The 20321-nt window shown below is 51.0% G+C and overlaps 1 protein-coding gene across 1 annotated transcript in view; it reads right to left on the bottom strand.

Moving 5' to 3' along the window:
- The window catches only part of adgrd1 (adhesion G protein-coupled receptor D1), a 346241-nt gene continuing 325920 nt past the window's right edge, over positions 1-20321 (bottom strand). The window contains exons 19-21 of the mRNA XM_038802479.1: positions 18589-18630; positions 6350-6442; positions 1-137 (exon numbers count right to left, since the gene is read on the bottom strand). Of these exons, the coding sequence (XP_038658407.1) occupies positions 42-137; positions 6350-6442; positions 18589-18630 (231 nt within the window). The 3' untranslated portion in view covers positions 1-41. The remainder of the gene's footprint in view (positions 138-6349; positions 6443-18588; positions 18631-20321) is intronic.

The raw sequence follows: 20321 nt of genomic DNA, 5'->3' as shown, positions 1-20321 counted from the left end.
GGCCGAGATTCGGACTGTGGGTCAGGCCAGGAGGTCTGAGGTCACACTGCAGACAGGTCCATTCGGTTACCAAACTCTGTGCTCTTGTCCCAGGTGTTCAGCTTTGTCGGGGTGGTGATGGCTCGATTTCCATTCATCTGCAGGGTGGAGAGGGAAGAGATTACATTTCCGAGGAGCAAGCACGAGCTGTTTTCTCTTTCATCAGTAATCTCTCTCGTCTCTCTCTCTCTCTCCGTGACCTCCTCCAGCCCTCTGGGTGCTCTGTGTTCTTCTAAACCTCCTCGACACCCACACCCATAATCCTCAGTTGATCCAATACCATGAACCAATTCACACTGAGTCCCATTCCCACAATACCTTGCTGACCTACGACAGCTCCCACTCTGGCAGGATTTAAAATCTCATGCTTGCATTCAAATCCCTCTTACCACTGTAGTATTCTCTGGTTTACTTCCCGACAAAGATTTTCCCGCTCCTCCATTTCTGCCCCCCTGGTACATCCTCGATATTAATCATTCCACAAGAGCCAGCTGTGAGTTCAACTGTCTGGGCCCTAAGCTTTGCACTTCCCGCCCTCCCTCACCTTCCTCACTCTCTGGCTCTCTCGCTCTATCACAGAATCATAGAATTTACAGTGCAGACCGAGGCCATTCAGCCCATTGATTCTGCACCGGCCCTCGGAAAGAGCACCCTACTCAAGCCCCACGTCTCAACCCTATCCCCTCTATCCCCGAATCCCACCTAACCTTTTTGGACACTAAGGGCAATTTATCACGGCCAATCCACCTAACCTACACATCTTTGGACTGTGGGAGGAAACCGGAGCACCCGGAGGAAACCCACGCAGACACGGGGAGAACGTGCAGACTCCGCACAGACAATGACCCAGCTGGGTCACTCTCATCCTTTAAGATACTCCTTAAAATCCACCTAGTTTGGCCAGGTTCTTGGCTACCTGTCCAAGCATTTTTCCTAATGTCTCTTTATGTGGATCTGTGTGAGATTTGGTTGGATAATTTCTGCTGTGGAACATTTTTGGTTGACTACATTAAAGGAGATATATAAATGAAACTTGATCATGAAATCATAGAATCCCTACAGTATGGAAGGAGGTCATTCGGCCCATCGAGTCGGCACCGACCCTTCGAAAGAGCACCTTACCTAGGCCCAATCCCCCACCCTATTCTTGTAACCCCACCTCAGGGGCAATTTATCACGGCCAATCCACCTAACCTGCACATCTTTGGACTTGTGGGAGGAAAGCGGAGCGCCCGGAGGAAACCCACGCAGACACGGGGAGAACGTGCAGACTCCACACAGACAGTGACCCAAGCCGCAAATCGAACCTGGGACCCTGGCTTTGTGAGGCAGCAGTGCTAAACACTGTGCCGCCGTGGAGATTCTCTGATGTTTTCTATTTCTGTTGCAAATAAATGAACATTCTGTCATAACACAGCCCAGTGAGAATAGGACTATCTAAAATAAACAAATGCTTTTGGAACTCAGGGACAGGAGGCAGCCCTCCATTCTATCAGACCTTCACCTCAACTCCATTCTATCAGACCTTCACCTCAACTCCATTCTATCAGACCTTCACCTCAACTCCATCTATCAGACCTTCACCTCAACTCCATCTATCAGACCTTCACCTCAACTCCATCTATCAGACCTTCACCTCAACTCCATTCTATCAGACCTTCACCTCAACTCCATTCTATCAGCCCTTCACCTCAACTCCATTCTATCAGCCCTTCACCTCAACTCCATCTATCAGACCTTCACCTCAACTCCATTCTATCAGACCTTCACCTCAACTCCATTCTATCAGCCCTTCACCTCAACTCCATTCTATCAGCCCTTCACCTCAACCCCATCTATCAGCCCTTCACCTCAACTCCATCTATCAGCCCTTCACCTCAACTCCATCTATCAGACCTTCACCTCAACTCCATCTATCAGACCTTCACCTCAACTCCATCTATCAGACCTTCACCTCAACTCCATCTATCAGCCCTGCTTCCATGTACCATCAGCCCTTCCTTGGACAAGCAACTACTTCTCCAGTCACTGTTATTGATGGCAAGTCATTGAATATTTCCCATATCTCAGTCATGACCTTTCTCAAAAGGTTCCCATTGAAGAGGATACGCGACACAGACTCCCAAAACACTGTGCAAAATGGGTCTTTGACCAATAGAGATCTTCAGAACAGGACAATGGCTGTAGTCTACAATGCTATTGTTGTCACCACTCCTCCATACAGTAATGCGACTTGGGGTGGCTTATCACAAAGAACAATAGAGGAACAAGCCCTTCGGCCCTCCAAGCCTGTACCGGTCATGATACCAACCTTGGCCAAAACCCTTCCCAGTGCCGTATCCCTCTATCCCCATCTTATCCATGTGTTGTCAAGATGCCTTTTGAACGCCGTTAATGTATCTGCTTCCACAACCTCTCCTGGCAACGCATTCCAGGCACTCACCACCCTCTGTGTAAAAAACCTGCCTCCCAAATCTCCTCTAAACTTTGCCCCACGGACCTTAAACCTGTGCCCCCTGGTGACTGACCCCTCCACCCTGGGAAAGAGTGCCTGCCCATCCACTCTAGCACAGCACAGTGGCACAGTGGTTAGCACAGTTGCTTCACAGTCTATTCCCGGCTTGGGTCACTGTCTGTGTGGAGTCTGCACGTCCTCCCCGTGTGTGCGTGGGTTTCCTCCGGGCGCTCCGGTTTCATCCCACAGTCCAAAGATGTGCAGGTTAGGTGGATTGGCCATACTGAATTGCCCCTTAGTGTTCAAAAAGATTAGGTGGGGTTACTGGGTTATGGGGATAGGGTGGAGGTCTGGGCTTAGATGGGTTGGTCTTTGGGTGCGGACTCGATGGGCCAAATGGCCTCCTTCTGCACTGTAAATTCTATGTCTATGTCTATGTCTCTATCCATGCCCCTCATAATCTTGTAGACCTCTATCAGGTCACCCCTCAACCTCCGTCTTTCTAATGAAAACAGTCCGAGTCTGCTCAGAATAATAAAAATAATAATCTTTCTTGTCACAAATAGGATTACATTAACACGGACACTGCAATCAAGTTACTGTGAAAAAGCCTCTCCACATAGCTAACACCCTCCATACCAGGCAACATCCTGGTAAACCTCCTCTGCACCCTCTCCAAAGCCTCCACACCCTCTGGCAGTGTGGTGACCAGAACTGTGCGCAATATTCCATGTCAAACATCTAGACTTACTGTACATCGCTTAGACAGAGCCATCACAAGCTTCCTTAAGGCACTAAGCTGTTTAATTATCAGCCTCTCTAAAGAAGTGTAAACTCCTCGGTGAGTGCTGGGGATTAGAAAGATTTACTCTGACATTATGAGATATGCTAACCGAGCCATTTGTTTGGGTTTCGACAGTCTGAGGAAGGGTGAATAAAAAAACTGGGCCCAGGAATAATTTACCTCAACGTTTAACATTCAAGCCACCATTATTCATCTTTAATACACTGCAAATATAGAGCGATGCCGGAACCTTTTTAATATTGATAAAGGTGATTAACATTTGAAAAGAATGGGAAGGTTGAAGGGCAAGGCAGATGAGATAATCTTCCTTGTTGGGGTCAAAATATAAAATTCTGATGACTTGACAAGGTAGATGCTGAGGAAATGTTTCCCTTGGTTGGAGAGACTGAAGCTAAAGGGAGTCATCGCAACAGAATAAGGGGGCTATTTACGGCTGAGGTGAAGAGACATTTCTTCACTGATATGTTTGTGACTTCTCTTTCCAAGCGGGCAGGCAGTGCTCAGTATCTGAGTAAATCGAAAGCTGAGATTGAAAGTTTGGTGGACAGTCAGGAATTAAGGGATATGCGAATGGTAGGACCCGAGCAAACACAGAGGAGCAGAGGGACCTTGGGGTGCATGCCCAAAATCCCTGAATGCAGCAGGACAGGTAGATAAGGTGTTAGCACGGGCGGCAATGTGGCACAGTGGTTAGCACTGTTGCTTCACAGCTCCAGGGTCCCAGGTTCGATTCCCGGCTTGGGTCACTGCGCGGAGTCTGCACGTTCTCCCCGTGTCTGACGGCGTGTGGGTGCCCAGAATGGGAAACCCCATTGGCCAGCTGCCGGGGCCAAGAATCCCGCTGCCGGCGGATGCGTAGGTACACCTGCAGCGCTGTTAGGGATGGAGTTGCAGGATTTTGACCCAGTGACAGTCAGGATGGTCTAGAGGTTCTGCCAGGCAGGTGGAGAGTATTCCATCTCATTCCGGACTTGTAGATGGTGGACAGACTTTGGGGAGCCAGGGGGTGAGTTACTCATCACAGAATTCACAGACCTGCAACCTGCCCTTGTTGCCACAGTGGCTACACGATTATAAGACATTTTCGGTCTGCTTCAGTCCATCCCAAACTTACACACTTCCGACCAGCTCAGCTGTTTGGGGTCCAGAATAAGAGATCAGTAACTTTGGGCGGGATTTTCTTTCCTGTCCGCGGAGTGTTTGCAGCGGCGGAGGGTGACTCGTCCAGTGGCTGGCGGCAGGATCTCCATCCCACCGTTGTCAATGGGGGTTCCCACTGAACCGGCCCCTCGCCATCACGAAACCCGCAGCTGGCGGTGCACCGGTGTGGGGACCAGAAGAGCCCTCCAGGGCGTAACGGCCAGAAACTCCTACCCATCGAATGAGAGGCAGGATGTTCAGGGCTGATGTCAGCAAGAACTTCTTCACAAACGTTTGGGAGGGAGGGGGCGAGGGGGAATCTGGAACTCTTCCCCAAACAGCTGTGATCTTGGGGTCAATTTCAGCTTTCAAGGGTGAGATACGGGGAATATGGGGCAAACGGAGGTTGATGGAGTCGAGTTACCCATCAGTCATGTGAATCAAAGTGATTTGAAGAACAGTGCCTCATCTTCCAATAGCCTAGTTTGTTCATTCCCAACTCAACACTGAACAAAGAACAAAGAACAATACAGCACAGGAACAGGCCCTTCAGCCCTCCAAGCCTGTACCGGTCATGATACCAACCTTTGCCAAATCCCTCAGCACTTCCTGGGTCTGTATCCCTCTATTCCCATCCAATCCATGTATTTGTCAAGATGCTCCTGAAATGTCACTATCGTCCCTGCTTCCACCACCTCCTCCGGCAGCGAGTTTCAGGCACCCACTACCCTCTGTGTAAAAAACCTGCCTCGTACATCTCCTCAAAACTTTGCCCCTTGCACCTTAAACCTATGTCCCCTAGTAATTGATTCTTCCACCCTGGGAAAAACATTCTGACTATCCACTCTGTCCATATCCCTCATACTTTTGTAGACCTCTATCAGGACGCCCCTCAACCTCTGTCATTCAAGTGAGAACCGTTCATTGGTCTTGATTGAATGAAGCAAAAGTAAAGTCACCAAAGTCCCAGATGGCCATGGGCTGCTTTCCCCTTGGAGGGGGAGAGCTGGCTGGTGGTGATTTAACCTGAGGATCACCCACACCTCGGGCGAGGGACAAGGTTGCGAAGGTGGGACCTTCATGAATAACCTCAGCCAGTACGGGAATTGAACCCTTGCTTCTGGCCTTGTTCTGCATCACGGACTAGCTGTCCAGTGAACTGAGCTAAACCGGCCAGCTGAGGTTAGTCATGAAGGCCCCGCCTTCTCAACCTCGCCCCTCACCTGAGGTGTGGCGACCCTCAGATTAAATCACCACCAGTCAGCTCTCCCCCCTCAAAGGGGAAAGCAGCCGATGGTCATCTGGGACCAGGATGACTTTATTTGGTTGAATAGTTCTGCAATGTTTGACCTGTGTTTCTTGGTAGAAAGGGGAGGGATTTGCAAATTTGTACTTCTTCCGACTCCTTTTCGATCATGCATATTATTTGTTATTTATTTGATGTATGCAATGCTTATTTTATTATCTTGTCATAGAATTATAGAATTTACAGTGCAGAAGGAGGCCATTCAGCCCATCCTGTCTGCATCGGTCCAACCTCAACCCAGATCTCCACCCTATCCTGTAACCCAGTAACCCTGCCTAACCTTTCGGACACTAAGGGGAAATCTATCTTGGCAAATCCACCTAACTTGCACATGTTTGGAAAGCGGAGCGCCCGGGGGAAACCCACGCAAACACGGGAAAAAAGTTCAAACTCCACACAATCACCCGAGGCCGGAATTGAACCTGGGACCCTGGAGCTGTGAGGCAGCACTGCTAACCACTGAGCTACTGTACCACCCTAGTTAGAAACAAAAATAATAAATGTTACTCCTGTAGACTAATCCAAAATTGCCCAATCCCTTACCCATCTTTATTCGTCTCCCAGTTTTGAATAGTGTTATGCAATGGCAGTGGATTGTACTTACAATGTCTGAATTGAAAGGCTTCACATTGATGTTACGCATGGAGCTACTGTTGAGGGACCAGACCTTAGTTTTGTGTTTAAGTGCAGCTCTGACCTAAAAAGATTTAAACAGAAAAGAAACACGCCATTAGCACAGGTGGAATGGAAGACACAAAAAGAGTATTAATCTTCTGCTCGACTAGTAACATCCTGCTTGCGACATTATGAGAAATGTACAGAACTGCAAGGGTTAATGTTATGTCCAAATCAACCACTAGCGGGAGCTAGATGCAGAACTGTATAAAGCATCGATGCTAAGCCTTCTAGTTGAGGAGAAGGCTAGAAGGCTAGGAAAGATAGTGTGAGTGAGAGCAGATCATAGTTATTGTATTAATGTAGACATTAGTAGTAGATGAGGATCGTATGTTTATTATCAACTGTTCATTATATAGGAATAAGTGTCGAATCCAATTAAGTAGTGTAAAGAAATCTTCAGTTTTGTTGAATATAAAAGCCAGTTGTGGTCTTTGTGAACACTACGCCAACCATCCTTGGATCGGAACCACAAAGAACACCACACTGCTGTAGTGCAAAATTCTCAAAACCTATCGCCAGAAACCTGAGCAGATCCCAATTTCAACAAGATGTTTCTTCTCCACAGACTGCATTTCAAAGATGCGTCCAAAACTATTTGAATTTCAACTCAATTGTACTCAAGCCGCTAATAATTACAGTCGGTTTTGGAAATGCTGCCTCTTTGAAGCTGCGTCCTGAACACTGAGTGGTGACTTCTGAAGCTTAATCCAAAACTGGTTTGGATGGATTTAAAGCTGGTGGCTTGATCCCGGCTAATCCAGTTCCAGGTCTTTGAACAGTTTGGCAACGGCTCAAAGTGTCTGACAGAAAGATGAAGTAATTTCTGTCCAATTCCCTGGGATATTAGTCAGTGAAATCCTAATCCAGCTCCAACTGACCCGAGGAACCATCAAAGCTCGTCTCCTAACCGTCAACACAAATGGGTTTCCTCAACTCAAGGTTAGCATCTGGCAAATGCCTCGCTAACCATTTTTCACACCGCGATGATTTAGCCTCAGCCCTTGCAGGTTTGAAGTGTCCACCTTGATTTTCGGGGCGTACTCTCTCCCACTTCTGAGTCAGGAGACAACCGGTTCAGGTCCCACGCCAGAGACGTGAGCACAAATTCCAGACTGACACACACACAGTGCAGTACTGAAGGAATGCTGCACTGTTGGGGGTGCAGTCTTCCAGATGTTATGGGCCGGGGTTGACTGATAACGTTTTGTTGAATTTGGTTAGGGCGTGCACAGAAGCCTACCCTTCCGGTGTTATTCAACAGTCTTCCTCGACACTTTAATCAAAATAAGCTTTATTCTAAGAACTTAGTTAACATTTATACATCATCAAACAGCAAGAATTTTTATCAATTACAAACATAGGGGCTGGTTTAGCACAGAGGGCTAAATCGCTGGCTTGTAATGCAGAACACAGCCAGCAGCGCGGGTTCAATTCCTGTACCAGCCTCCCCAAACAGGTGGCGGAATGTGGCGACTAGGGGCTTTTCACAGTAACTTCATTGAAGCCTACTTGTGACGATAAGCTGTTATTATAATTATTAAAGACCCCACACCGATACCGGGGCAGCACGGTAGCATTGTGGATAGCACAATTGTTTCACAGCTCCAGGGTCCCAGGTTCGATTCCGGCTTGGGTCACTGTCTGTGTGGAGTCTGCACATCCTCCCCGTGTGTGCGTGGGTTTCCTCCGGGTGCTCCGGTTTCCTCCCACAGTCCAAAGATGTGCAGGTTAGGTGGATTGGCCATGATAAATTGCCCTTAGCGTCCAAAATTGCTGTTAGTGTTGGGTGGGGTTACTGGGTTATGGGGATAGGGTAGAGGTGTGGACCTTGGGACCTCTTTCCAAGAGCCGGTGCAGACTCAATGGGCCGAATGGCCTCCTTCAGCACTGTAAATTCTATGATACAGTAATCTATGTATAACCCATAATGAATTCCCCCTTAACTGTTCCAATTCAAAAACAAAATCCCATGAACCATAAGGTTGAGGCCCAGCACTTTGAATTCTCACTTGAATAAGACTGTTTTTTTCCTGAGATTCTAACCCCCATCCCATCACCAGGTTTAAACCCTTCCGGAACGCAAACTATATATTTTAAGTTACCAAAACAGGAGACAGCTATAATCAATGAGTATTTTTTTTCTGGAACAACTCTTTAAAATGAAAATAGAGAGAGAGAGACAGGGGCAGCATGGTAGCATGGTGGTTAGCATAAATGCTTCACAGCTCCAGGGTCCCAGGTTCGATTCCCGGCTGGGTCACTGTCTGTGCGGAGTCTGCACGTTCTCCCCGTGTGTGCGTGGGTTTCCTCCGGGTGCTCCGGTTTCCTCCCACAGTCCAAAGATGTGCGGGTTAGGTGGATTGGCCATGCTAAATTGCCCGTAGTGTTCTAATAGTAAGGTTAAGGGGGGGAGTTGTTGGGTTACGGGTATAGGGTGGATACGTGGGTTTGAGTAGGGTGATCATTGCTCGGCACAACATCGAGGGCCGAAAGGCCTGTTCTGTGCTGTACTGTTCTATAGTCTATAGTCAGACCAAAACACTTCTGTTCTCCGCCTCAGTCCACAGCAGCCAAAATGACAAAGTGAAACCAAAAATGGCTCACAGAGCCACAGCCCAGCTCCACCCACACAATGACATCGTTGAAGCCATGTGATAAGACAAAAAGCTTTCTGAAAGAGACACTCCCATCACACAAACGAGACATTAAACCAATGCCCCCACTGCTTTCGCAAGTGGACGTCAAAGGCCCCATTGCATTGCTGAACGCTAAACCGCAGCGATAATATACCTGCCAATAAATATCCCACAAGCTGGTTTCAGGGTTGCTGGAGCTTTCATCTCATGACCTCTGACTGCCCCCCCCCCCCCCCCCCAAGTCCCACTATTGGTCAGTTCACACATTAATCCTTCCCACAGCCAATCAGAAAGCAAAAAAAGCCCTTTGTTGCTTGATTGGATAACTCTTGACTGTTGATCACAACCTTTCCTCAACCTTTTACAATGAACAAACAGCAACATTGAAAGAAATTGAAACAAAACGCAGTTTTTTTTTGATGCTCCGAGGATTTTCTCCCGGGTGTTGCGCACAGATGAATCTCCAATTGCTGGAGACTCCAGGCCAATCCTGGCAACCCCTTGACTTTCGTTATATTTTGTGTCCAACTGCAGCACAAGTCTGCTTTTCGCACCTCACGTACCAACAGACGTGTGAGCAGATAAGAAAAACACAAATCAATGAAACAAAGCCCCTTGATCTGCATCGAATGTCCTTGTATGAAAGATCGCACCTTCTAATCTCAGAATCTCTTGCAGTGATGCCCAACTCCCTCAGGGTCCTTGATGCCTTTGGCCCTCTGCACACCCGCTAACAAGTCATCCCTGCCTTTTAACCGCGTCAGAGAAGTTCACAGTCCCGTTCCCGAGCTCCCAACTTCATCCCGCCTCCCGGTACCTGCTCAGGCAGGAATCAGACAGTCTACAACATCAACGTCACAGCTGACTGTAGGATAATTCTTCAGCCGGATGTCTACATCATCACTAAGAGCCCCGATTTCCGCCATCTTAACTTCACCCATCTCCTTCTTTGGGCTGGTAATTACTGCGCAAGCGAGCTTGCTTGAGTCGGGAAAGTTTCCAACAGGCCAGATGCTCCTGTATAAACAGAGCCTCATTTCCCCAGGGGGGCAGGGGTGGGTTAGGGTTGGGCTTGTCTGCCCTGGAAGCATGTCCTACCCTGGCCACATGCGAGTGCCAGGGCGGGCTGGTTAGAAAGCCCACCACGCTCTCTGGAATTTTGTCCCAGTTGTTTTTGAAGCTGCCATATCCTATAGCCCCCTCCCCCACCCCTCATGTACCTCATACCCCATGCCACCTCCATGCCCCCACCCATCCTCCTTACCCCCTCATGCCACCCAGTCACTCATCCAGAATTCACCTTGGGAAGATCACAGGATCATAGAATCAAAAAATCCCGACAGTGCATTGGGCCCAGCGAGACTGCACCAACTCCCCGAAAGAGCACTCCACCCAAGCTCACTCCCCCCACCCTATCCCAATAACCCCTTAACCTAACCTACACATGACACTAAGGGGCAATTTAGCATTGACAATCCAGCACATCTTTACGACTGAGGGAAGAAATGGGAGCTCCCGGAGGAAACCCACGCGGACACGGGGAGAAAGTGCAAACTCCACACACACAGTCACCTGAGGCTGGAATTGAACCCAGGTTCCTGGCGCTGTGAGGCTGCAGTGCTAACCACTGCTCATGTGGAGTCATGTGGAGCTGCAAGCGAAACTTTTAACAATCTTCTGCATTCTTTCATTCAATCGCTTGATAGAGAAAACAAACTCGCTTACATAAAACCTGTGGTGGCTCAAGGTGTACACTGGAGGCTTCCAGTAGTTAACAAAAAGGTTTATTGATGAAAGGAAAAGGCTGATAGGTAACAGGCACAGAACTCAATACATCCAATCTGATCACTTTCATTCCAGAGTCTACGCTGCCCAGTTTAGGTCTCCTTATCTGAGGAAGGAGGTTCTAGCTATGGAGGGAGTGCAGCGAAGGTTTACCAGGCTGATTCCTGGGATGGTGGGACTGACGTAAGAGGAGATTGAATCAGGATTGTATTCGCTGGAGTTCAGAAGATTGAGGGAGGATCTCATAGAAACCTAAAAAATTCTAACAGGACTGGACAGGGTTGATGCAGGAAGGATGTTCCTGATGGTGGGGGTGTCCAGAACCAGGGGTCACAGTCTGAGGATACGGGGTAGACCATTTAAGACAAAGTTTAGGAGAAATGTCTTCACCCAGAGAGTGGTGGCCTGTGGAATTCATTACCACGGAAGTAGTTGGGGCCAAAACATTGAATGGTTTCAGGAAGCATTAAATATAGAACTTAGGGTGAAGGGGGTCAAAGGATATGGGAGGAAAGTGGGATTAGGCTGTTGGATTTGATCTGAGTATTGAGTTGGATGATCAGCCATGGTCATAATGAATGGCATAGTAGGCTTGATGGGCCAAACGGCCTCCTCCTGTTTCTATTTTCGATGTGTCTGTCCAGTTCCCTGCCGTACCTGTTGATCCTGTCGTGCACACCACGGTCATACCGACCCATACTTGACTGCCCTCCCCTTCAGCCACACTTTGAGGCCTAGTGTCCTCTTTCTCAGCACACTCCATCGCCCGATCTATCTCAATCACTTTGTTCAATGTTATTGTGGTTTCAGCCACAACCTTCTTCTGAATATTAAGGTTATTGATCCCGCAAACCAGCCAGTCTCACAGCATGTTTACTGAGTGCAGGCCTCTTACTGCAGAGTTAAATTTATAGGTTGGCAGATAATCGAGGACCTTGGGTTGAAGTGTTCTTTGACCCATTTCACTGTCTAGTCAAGTGCCTCCGGGGACGTGAAATAGCTCGCAAACTGTCAGAAAAGTATGTCATTCTGAATGCTTGCCTGAGTTTCAAAGTGATAATTATCTCAGCAGGGAGTTCTGAGTTCACACTTTTAAGAGCCTATTAAAGGCGCGTCCTCACCTGTGATCTTGTTCGCGGTTAAGAAAGAGCCATGGCCGGGATTCGGGGTGGCCCATACCGAAGCCAAAGAGCGCCGTGAACAACTCCGGCGTCGAGCCGCCCGGAAGTTGCGGAATCCTCCGCACTTCTGGGGGCTAAACCGGCGCTGGAGGGGTTGGTGCTGCGCCAACCGGTGCCGAAGGGCCTCCGCCAGCCGGCGCGAGTAGGCGCATGCACAGGACCGCCAGCATGTTCTGCCACATGTGCATAACTGCTGGCGTGTTTCCTGCGCATGCACATGGGGTTTTCCATGGCGGACCCTTACACAGGCCGGTGCGGAGGGAAAGAGTGCCCCCACGGCACAGGCGCACCCACAGATCGGTGGGCACCAATCACAGGCCAGGCCACCGTGGGGGCGCCCCTGGGGCCGGATCCCCCCACGCCACCCCCCCCCCCCCCCCCCCCCCCGAGGGCTCCGCTAGCTGCCCTCCAAGCCAGGTCCCGCCGGTATGGACCATGTCTAATCCACGCTGGCGGGACTGGCCGAAAACGGGCCCGTAGAATTGCCGGGGGGGGGCCGCTGTCAACGGCCCCCGACCGGGGGGGGGAGGGGGGGGGGCGTCGGAGAATCCCGCCCCATATTGCCACAGTATGCTGGTCACGGCAAACTTCACCAACATCGAAGATGTGTAAGGGAAATAAAACACCTTAGCTGGTTAGTCGACTCTACAAGGTGATATTCTAAGTTCAAGGTCTCTTTGGAGACAATGTACCCAAACAACTTGGAGAACTGAAACTAGGTGGCTTGCCGGTACGACGCAATCAATGTTCCTGGGTACTCTCAAAACTTGATGATCATCAAGTCAAAATAAAGTGGATGCGGGTGCGGTATATCATTGATACCGGACACAATCTATAATGAGAAATTGAAGCATTTGCCATTGACTCCATCAAATGTTTTCCTACAGACAGACACAGAAAACGTCATCTCACTAAAAGGATGCGTTACAGTAAAAGTGGAGGTATATGGACGAACAGCAGAGTTGCCTCTCCATGTTGTCCAGGAAAAGTGTTCCTGTTTTATTCTGTAGAGCACGATTGGTAAAAATCAAACTCAGCCAGGGAGCAATGAATTTCCTGGTTGATTCAGGGACTGACCGACAAAAAGTTCTGGAAAAGTATAAAAACTCACTGGACTCAATGACAGGGGGTGAAGTCCAACTGAGAGTTAAGCCAAACAGTACATCAAGATGTCTCAAAGCCAGAACCGTACCCTACACCATCAGGCCAACAGTCGGAGAGCAACTAGAAAGACTGGACCAAACAGGAGTCATTGAACCAGTTACTCCAAGTGATTGGGTTACAACACTAGTCCCTGTGCTAAAACAAGATGGGTCAATCAGATTTTAAGATAACTATAAACTGGGTATTGTGCGCAGATCACTATCCACTGCCACGGATTGAAGACTTGTGTTCCGGGATTTCTGGAGGTCCATCGCAGGCGTATTTACACATGAACGTGGCTGCAGAATCACAGCCGTTACTCACTATCCTGGGGCACAGAGGTCTGTTCCGCTATAGGAGACTTCCATTTCGGGATAACACCTGCACCCGTCCTATTTCAGAGGTCCCATGGACCGATTCTGAGTGGGCTAAACGGGGACGGGAATCTCCACTTTCCCAGCCGGGTGCTTATCAGCGTTGCGCCGTTCGCTGGCAGCGGGTTCCTGTCTTCCCACTGCTTGCTAATGGGATTTCCCATTTAACCATCCCAGGCCGCCGGGAACCCCACGGGAATGGTGGGGCTGTGAGCGGTAAAAGTGAATCCTGACGACCGGAGAATCCCGGCCATTGTGTGGAATGTTATCTGGGTGAGATCCCCATCACCGGCTCAAGTGAACAAGAGCACCTGAAGGACAAAACTGGAACATCTCCAAAACCATAATCCCGGGAGTTAGAAAGACATCCGTGAATTATTGGGTCACATGAACGATAAAGATGGTTTCCATAAGGAACCAAAAAAGAAGATAGAAATCTTCGAAGTACCACGTCCTCAGAATGTGATGCAACTGAGGTAGTTTCTGGGATTAATAAACTATTATTGTAAATTTGTTCCAAATTTAGCAACGCTATTGAAGTCTTTACATACTTTGTTATTTGTCAAAAAGTGTGGCGCTGGATAAAAGAATGCAAAAGTGCGTACAAAGTGTTAAAAAAAGCCTTGAAGAAGTCAGAGCTGTTGCTTCACGACAATCCCAAACTGAGGTTACAGCTTGCTTGCGATGCATCATCCTATCGAGTCGGTGCAGCTGTCTCGCACATAACACCCTCAGGAGAGGAACAATCAATAGCATTCACTTCACAGACCCTTACTCGTGCAGAAACAAATTACTTTCAGCTGGCAGAAGAGGTGTTATATTTGGAGTAAAAAGGTTTCACCACTGACTTTATGGACAACATTTTACACTCTTGACAGATCAACGACCTTTGACGACAATCTTCAAGTTGTATATAAAGCAGTGTTTTCAAACTTTTGTTCCCGGGACCCGCTTTGGCCAATTGGCCGACCTTCGGGACCCAACCCAGCCGACCTTCGGGCCCCACGCTGACCGACCTTCGGGACCCAACCCGGTCGACCTTCGGGACCCAGGCGGGCGACCTTCGGGACCCACGCTGACCGACCTTCGGGACCCACGCTGACCGACCTTCGGGACCCACGCCGGCCGACCTTCGGGACCCACGCTGACCGACCTTCGGGACCCACGCTGGCCGACCTTCGGGACCCACGCTGACCGACCTTCGGGACCCACTCCGGCCGACCTTCGGGACCCACCCCAGCCGACCTTCGGGACCCAACCCGGCCGACCTTCGGGACCCGCGCCGGCCGACCTTCGGGACCCACGCTGACCGACCTTCGCTACCCACAGCGACCGACCTTCGGGCCCCACGCTGACCGACCTTCGGGACCCACAGCGACCGACCTTCGGGACCCACTCCGGCCGACCTTCGGGACCCACCCCAGCCGACCTTCGGGACCCAACCCGGCCGACCTTCGGGACCCAACCCGGCCGACCTTCGGGACCCGCGCCGGCCGACCTTCGGGACCCACGCTGACCGACCTTCGGGACCCACGCTGGCCGACCTTCGGGACCCACGCTGGCCGACCTTCGGGACCCAGGCCGGCCGACCTTCGGGACCCACTCCGGCCGACCTTCGGGACCCAGGCCGGCCGACCTTCGGGACCCACTCCGGCCGACCTTCGGGACCCACGCCGGCTGACCTTCGGGACCCACGCTGACCGACCTTCGGGACCCACGCCACATCCGCTTACCCAGTCTATCCTGAGGCAAGGCAGTATTTGCAAAGCTAAAGTTTTCTTGCTCTCAGGCAAGGGAGGAAAAGGAAATTATTTGGTTGTCCTGTGCTGGCTGCCGTCTCTCGTCTTGGTGTTGTCAAAACATCTGCGGTGACGCTAAATAAAAGATGTAAAATAAGGAACTATTCTGGTACTCCACTGCCAAAGAAACTTCAGCCTGTGTTTGAGGATGGTTCGGTTATTCTCACTTCCTCAGTGAGCTGGTCTAATGGCCACCATGGCCTTTTGCAAAAGGCACCTGGTGATTTACCAGCTGGAGTTTTTTCAGGGGAACAGGATCTCCGAGTTGGATCTACACTCCCTTCCCACCCCTTTCTCCTATTTCAAACCAAACTCCAGAAATAAATGTTTCCATTCCTTGTTGCAATCCTTTTGGGGAAAAAAAGCCCATTGCAAAACTCTCAGGATGAAAAACAAAACGCAAATCGAAAACGCAAGCAGAAGATGTTGGAATTGGACGGGGCAGGTTAACGTAAGGAGCAGCACCTGGGTTCAAACAGGAGTGCTGCCGCATATTCACCATTTCTCCCAGCTCAAGGCACAGAGGCAATGGTAGCTTCTGATCGGAGTTAATACCGTCAGTGTTCACCTCTGGGAATTAGAAAGCGGTGATTTCAACTTCTGTACCTTCCTCCAACAAAGAGAGAGGTCAAGTGATTCATACAGTCACTTAAACACTCAGTCAAGGCATCAAAGGACCAAAGTACATTGTTAAGATGAGTAAATAACTTCATGATGGCACGGTAGCACAGTGATTAGCACTGTTGCTTCACAGCGCCTGGGACCTGGGTTTGATTCCCGGTTTGGGTCACTGTCTGTGCGGAGTCTGCACGTTCTCCCGTGTCTGCGTGGGTTTCCTCCGGGTGCTCCGATTTCCTCCCACAGTCCAAAGATGTGACATGCTGAATTGCCCCTTAGTGTACAAAAGGGTTAGATTGGGTTCCGGGGATAGGGTGGGGGGTGCAGGCTTGGGTCGGGCACTCTTTCTACCGGCTGTTGCAGACTTGGTTTAGCAGAAGGAGGGCTGGTTTAGCACAGTGGGCTAAACGGCTGGCTTTTAAAGCAGACCAAGGCAGGCCAGCAGCGCGGGTTCAATTCCCGAACCGGCCTCCCCGAACAGGCGCCGGAATGTGGCGACTAGGGGCTTTTCACAGTAACTTCATTGAAGACTACTTGTGACAATAAGCGATTATTAATATCATTATTCTGCACTGTAAGTTCTATGATTCTATGATCAGCAGAACATTCGCGCAGTTCTCCATTTTGTATTGTGTGAGCGACATCTCCGAATAAACCTTCCTTAATTCTGGTGGGTGGATCGATCTAAACCCGAGCTTGGCAGTCAGTCAGTGTGAAATAATCAAGAATGGCTCAATGGAGGGCTTTGGTTCTGCCATTAAGGTCGGACCCTCCTGCATCGCTCCATTAATGACGATAAACGGGAGTCTTGGCTCGAATTGTGAGCGATGGTAGGAGGCTGGCAGCAGATGTTGGGGACGATGCAATGAATGGAAATCAGGCCTCTGAGCAAACAACCTGACTCCCACAGCAATGCCTCAGCCAATTATAATGTTTTGTTTCAGTGGTTATATATTTTCCTTCCCTCATAATATACTGCCCGACTTCTAAATTAAACTAGTCTCAAATGATGGCAGAGCACTTCCATCGCAATAAAACAACTGAGCTCAATGGGCCGTGACCAAAACGGATGAGTTTGGTTCATTCTAATGCATTTGATATCGAGTCTGGGGCCAAGTTGCAAAGGCAATATTCTGATGGGAAATCATCACAGCTAAGGGTGAATTTGCAACGTGTGCAACGCAGAGAGAAAGTTATGTTCAAGGTTACCGGCGTTGCAGGTGGAGCTCGTTACAATCGGGGTCAGGGTTTGAAAGCGCCGAGAGCGGAGTCCATACCGATCAATATCCCAGAGTGATTGGATGTCGGATTGCTGATCAAACTCTGGTTTCAGCACGACCGTTAAAGTACCACAATGAAAGGAGCCCGGAAATACAGCATTGTTACAGAATCAGGCCATTTGGCCCAATCAGTGTTCACCCCTGTTTGACCCATATTGGCTCCTGGTGAAGTCCTGTCCTGATTTTAAAAGTCTCATCCTTGTTTGCAAATCCCTTCATGGCCTCACCTCTGGAACCCCTGACCCTTCCCTGGTGTGGCCCCGGGATTCAGGCTCAGGCATGGTGCTGCAATGCCCCTCCCGGCCACTGCAGCGCTGTGCCTGGAGGGGCGGCAAAGCTGCCAGCCAGTCTGATTGGCTGACATCCCTCCATGGACGGACTCCTGTCCAAGGGTGGACGGAGGTCTTCCCTGCTGCCAGGTCATACTCGTTGGACTGGATTCTCCGATTTTGGGGCGATGTCCGGAGGATCCGGGGCGTTTTATGTGGGAATAATTGGCGAGGCCCCAGCACCGATCCTCCGACCGGTGAGGGGCGAACAGCTGCGCCATGTAAAACTCACGCCCAATATAAACGCCTGGAGAATTGCCGGGGTCCGTGGCCGCGCACAGCGACGACCTGCAGAGGTCGCGTCACACAGCATGCCCACTTCCGGGGCCGATTCTCCCCCCCCGGGCGGGGCTAGGAGCGCGGCCCCGTGCGTCACGGCGGCGCGTCCTTGATGACGGTCGTCAAGGCTGCACGTCAAGTGTCACGCCGGCTGATGCGGCCGATGACGTCAGCCGCGCATGCGCAGTTGCCGTCTTTTCCCTCAGCCACCCCGCAAGACGTGGCGGCTTGATCTTGCGGGGCGGCGGAGGGTAAAGAGTGCGCCCGCCGGCCCGCGATCGGTGGGCACCGATCGCGGGCCTATGGTACTGCCGTGGTACTGCCGTGCCAATCGGGCCCCCAGATGCCCCAAACGGGCATCTGGCACCCGTTTCACGACGGCAGTGAGCAGGTGTGTTTGCTGCCGTGTTGAAACGGACGTGAAGGGCCGGCCGCTCGGCCCATCGGCTTCGGAGAATCGTGGCGTGGGTCGGGCGTGGGGGGGGAGAATAGTGGGAGGGGCGTGAAAAATGTCGGGAGGCCCTCCCGCTATTCTCCCACCCGGTGTGGGGGGGGCGGTGAATTGCGACCCAGGTCCTGGAAATGATCTGTTGTTATTCTACAATTAAACTTTGCTCCATGCAGCAGCTGGAGTCACAGGGTACAGGTGTGCTGTGTACGTTCTGAGAATATCTTGCCGATAGCTTTGACCCAATGGACAGAACAATTCTTGAAGATCAATAATTTTGTACAATCACTCACCTCTGAATTCAAAAGGCAATGGAAGAGAAAGATGAAAAACCCCTAAAGGGGAGAGAGAGAAAGAGTTAATCAACAAAAAAGATGCATTGAAATGTTCAAGACAAGTCAAAGGATTGGATTGGATTTGTTTATTGTCACGTGTCACGGGTACAGTGAAAGTATTTCTCTGCGAGCAGCTCAAACACATCATTAATACAGGATAATTATCAAACTGTCTGACACACGGATGGATGGCTGGTGATAGAAAATTGTTGATATGGCTGTTTAACTATGCAAATTGTGATCCTAAACATTCTTTCACTAGGAAAAGGTGGTGGGTGGTCTTTAATAGACACACAAGCAAAGGTCTGAATCTGTTCTCAGAGTCGGGAAGGGCTGTTTTGGGACCAGGAGGGGTGAAGGTGGTCTTGTTAGCACCTGGGTGTCCTCAGCTGCCGTTTCCCCTGCATTCCACCACTCCTCTCCTCCACCCCTCCATTCCACCACTCCTCTCCTCCACCCCTCCATTCCACCACTCCTCTCCTCCACCCCTCCATTCCACCACTCCTCTCCTCCACCCCTCCATTCCACCACTCCTCTCCTCCACCCCTCCATTCCACCACTCCTCTCCTCCACCCCTCCATTCCACCACTCCTCTCCTCCACCCCTCCATTCCACCACTCCTCTCCTCCACCCCTCCATTCCACCACTCCTCTGCTCCACCCCTCCATTCCACCACTCCTCTCCTCCACCCCTCCATTCCACCACTCCTCTCCTCCACCCCTCCATTCCACCACTCCTCTCCTCCACCCCTCCATTCCACCACTCCTCTCCTCCACCCCTCCACACTCCTCCACCCCTCCACACTCCTCCATCCCCCCCGCACTCCTCCGCCCCCCTGCACTCCTCCGCCACCCTGCACTCGTCCTCCGCCCCCCGCACTCCTCCCTCCATTTACCACTCTTCCACTTATGCCCCCCACCCATACCTCGCCACCCACACCCTTTTCCCCTCCGTCCCATCCTTCCTGAACTTTTCCTCCTGTTCTCCAGCCTGTGACGCTATCGGAAGTCTTAGTGCCTCTCCTGTCCGCCCTCGCCCCCGTACCCTCCACCCCCGGCCCGGTGTGCCCCCCTCCCCCCCTCCACCCCCGGCCCGGTGTGCCCCCCTCCCACCACCCCGTACCCTCCACCCCCGGCCCGGTGTGCCCCCCCCCCTCCCTCGGTGTGCTGAATTGTCTGCCAGAACTCAATGAGCTGCAGGGACCAGACGTGAACGTGGGGATGGAAGAGAAAAGAGAGGCTGGATAGAACATCCTCACCTTAACAAGAGCCCGCGCCCTCCCACCGCTCACCCAGAACACTTCCAGGCCGCTCGATGTTTGACCTGATGCAGTTTCTCTCAGGATCATTTGTGAAAATGAGTGGTCAAGGTGGAAATTCAATCCAGGGTTGCCAACTCTGATCACATCTATTCCTGGAGGATGCACCCTCACCACGATCACCAGAAACACCAATCCTCACCACACACCCACACCCAACCCCCCACCCCCCCACCACCCCCAAGCCCCCACTCCCCCACCACCCCCAACCCCCCACTCCCCCACCACCCCCAACCCCCCACTCCCCCACCACCCCCAACCCCCCACTCCCCCACCACCCCCAACCCCCCACTCCCACACCACCCCCAACCCCCCACTCCCCCACCACCCCCAACCCCCCACTCCCCCACCACCCCCAACCCCACTCCCCCAC

The sequence above is a fragment of the Scyliorhinus canicula genome, chromosome 1, assembly GCF_902713615.1.
Source record: "Scyliorhinus canicula chromosome 1, sScyCan1.1, whole genome shotgun sequence".
Taxonomy (NCBI): domain Eukaryota; kingdom Metazoa; phylum Chordata; class Chondrichthyes; order Carcharhiniformes; family Scyliorhinidae; genus Scyliorhinus; species Scyliorhinus canicula.
This window is presented reverse-complemented; position numbering and strand designations above follow the sequence as displayed.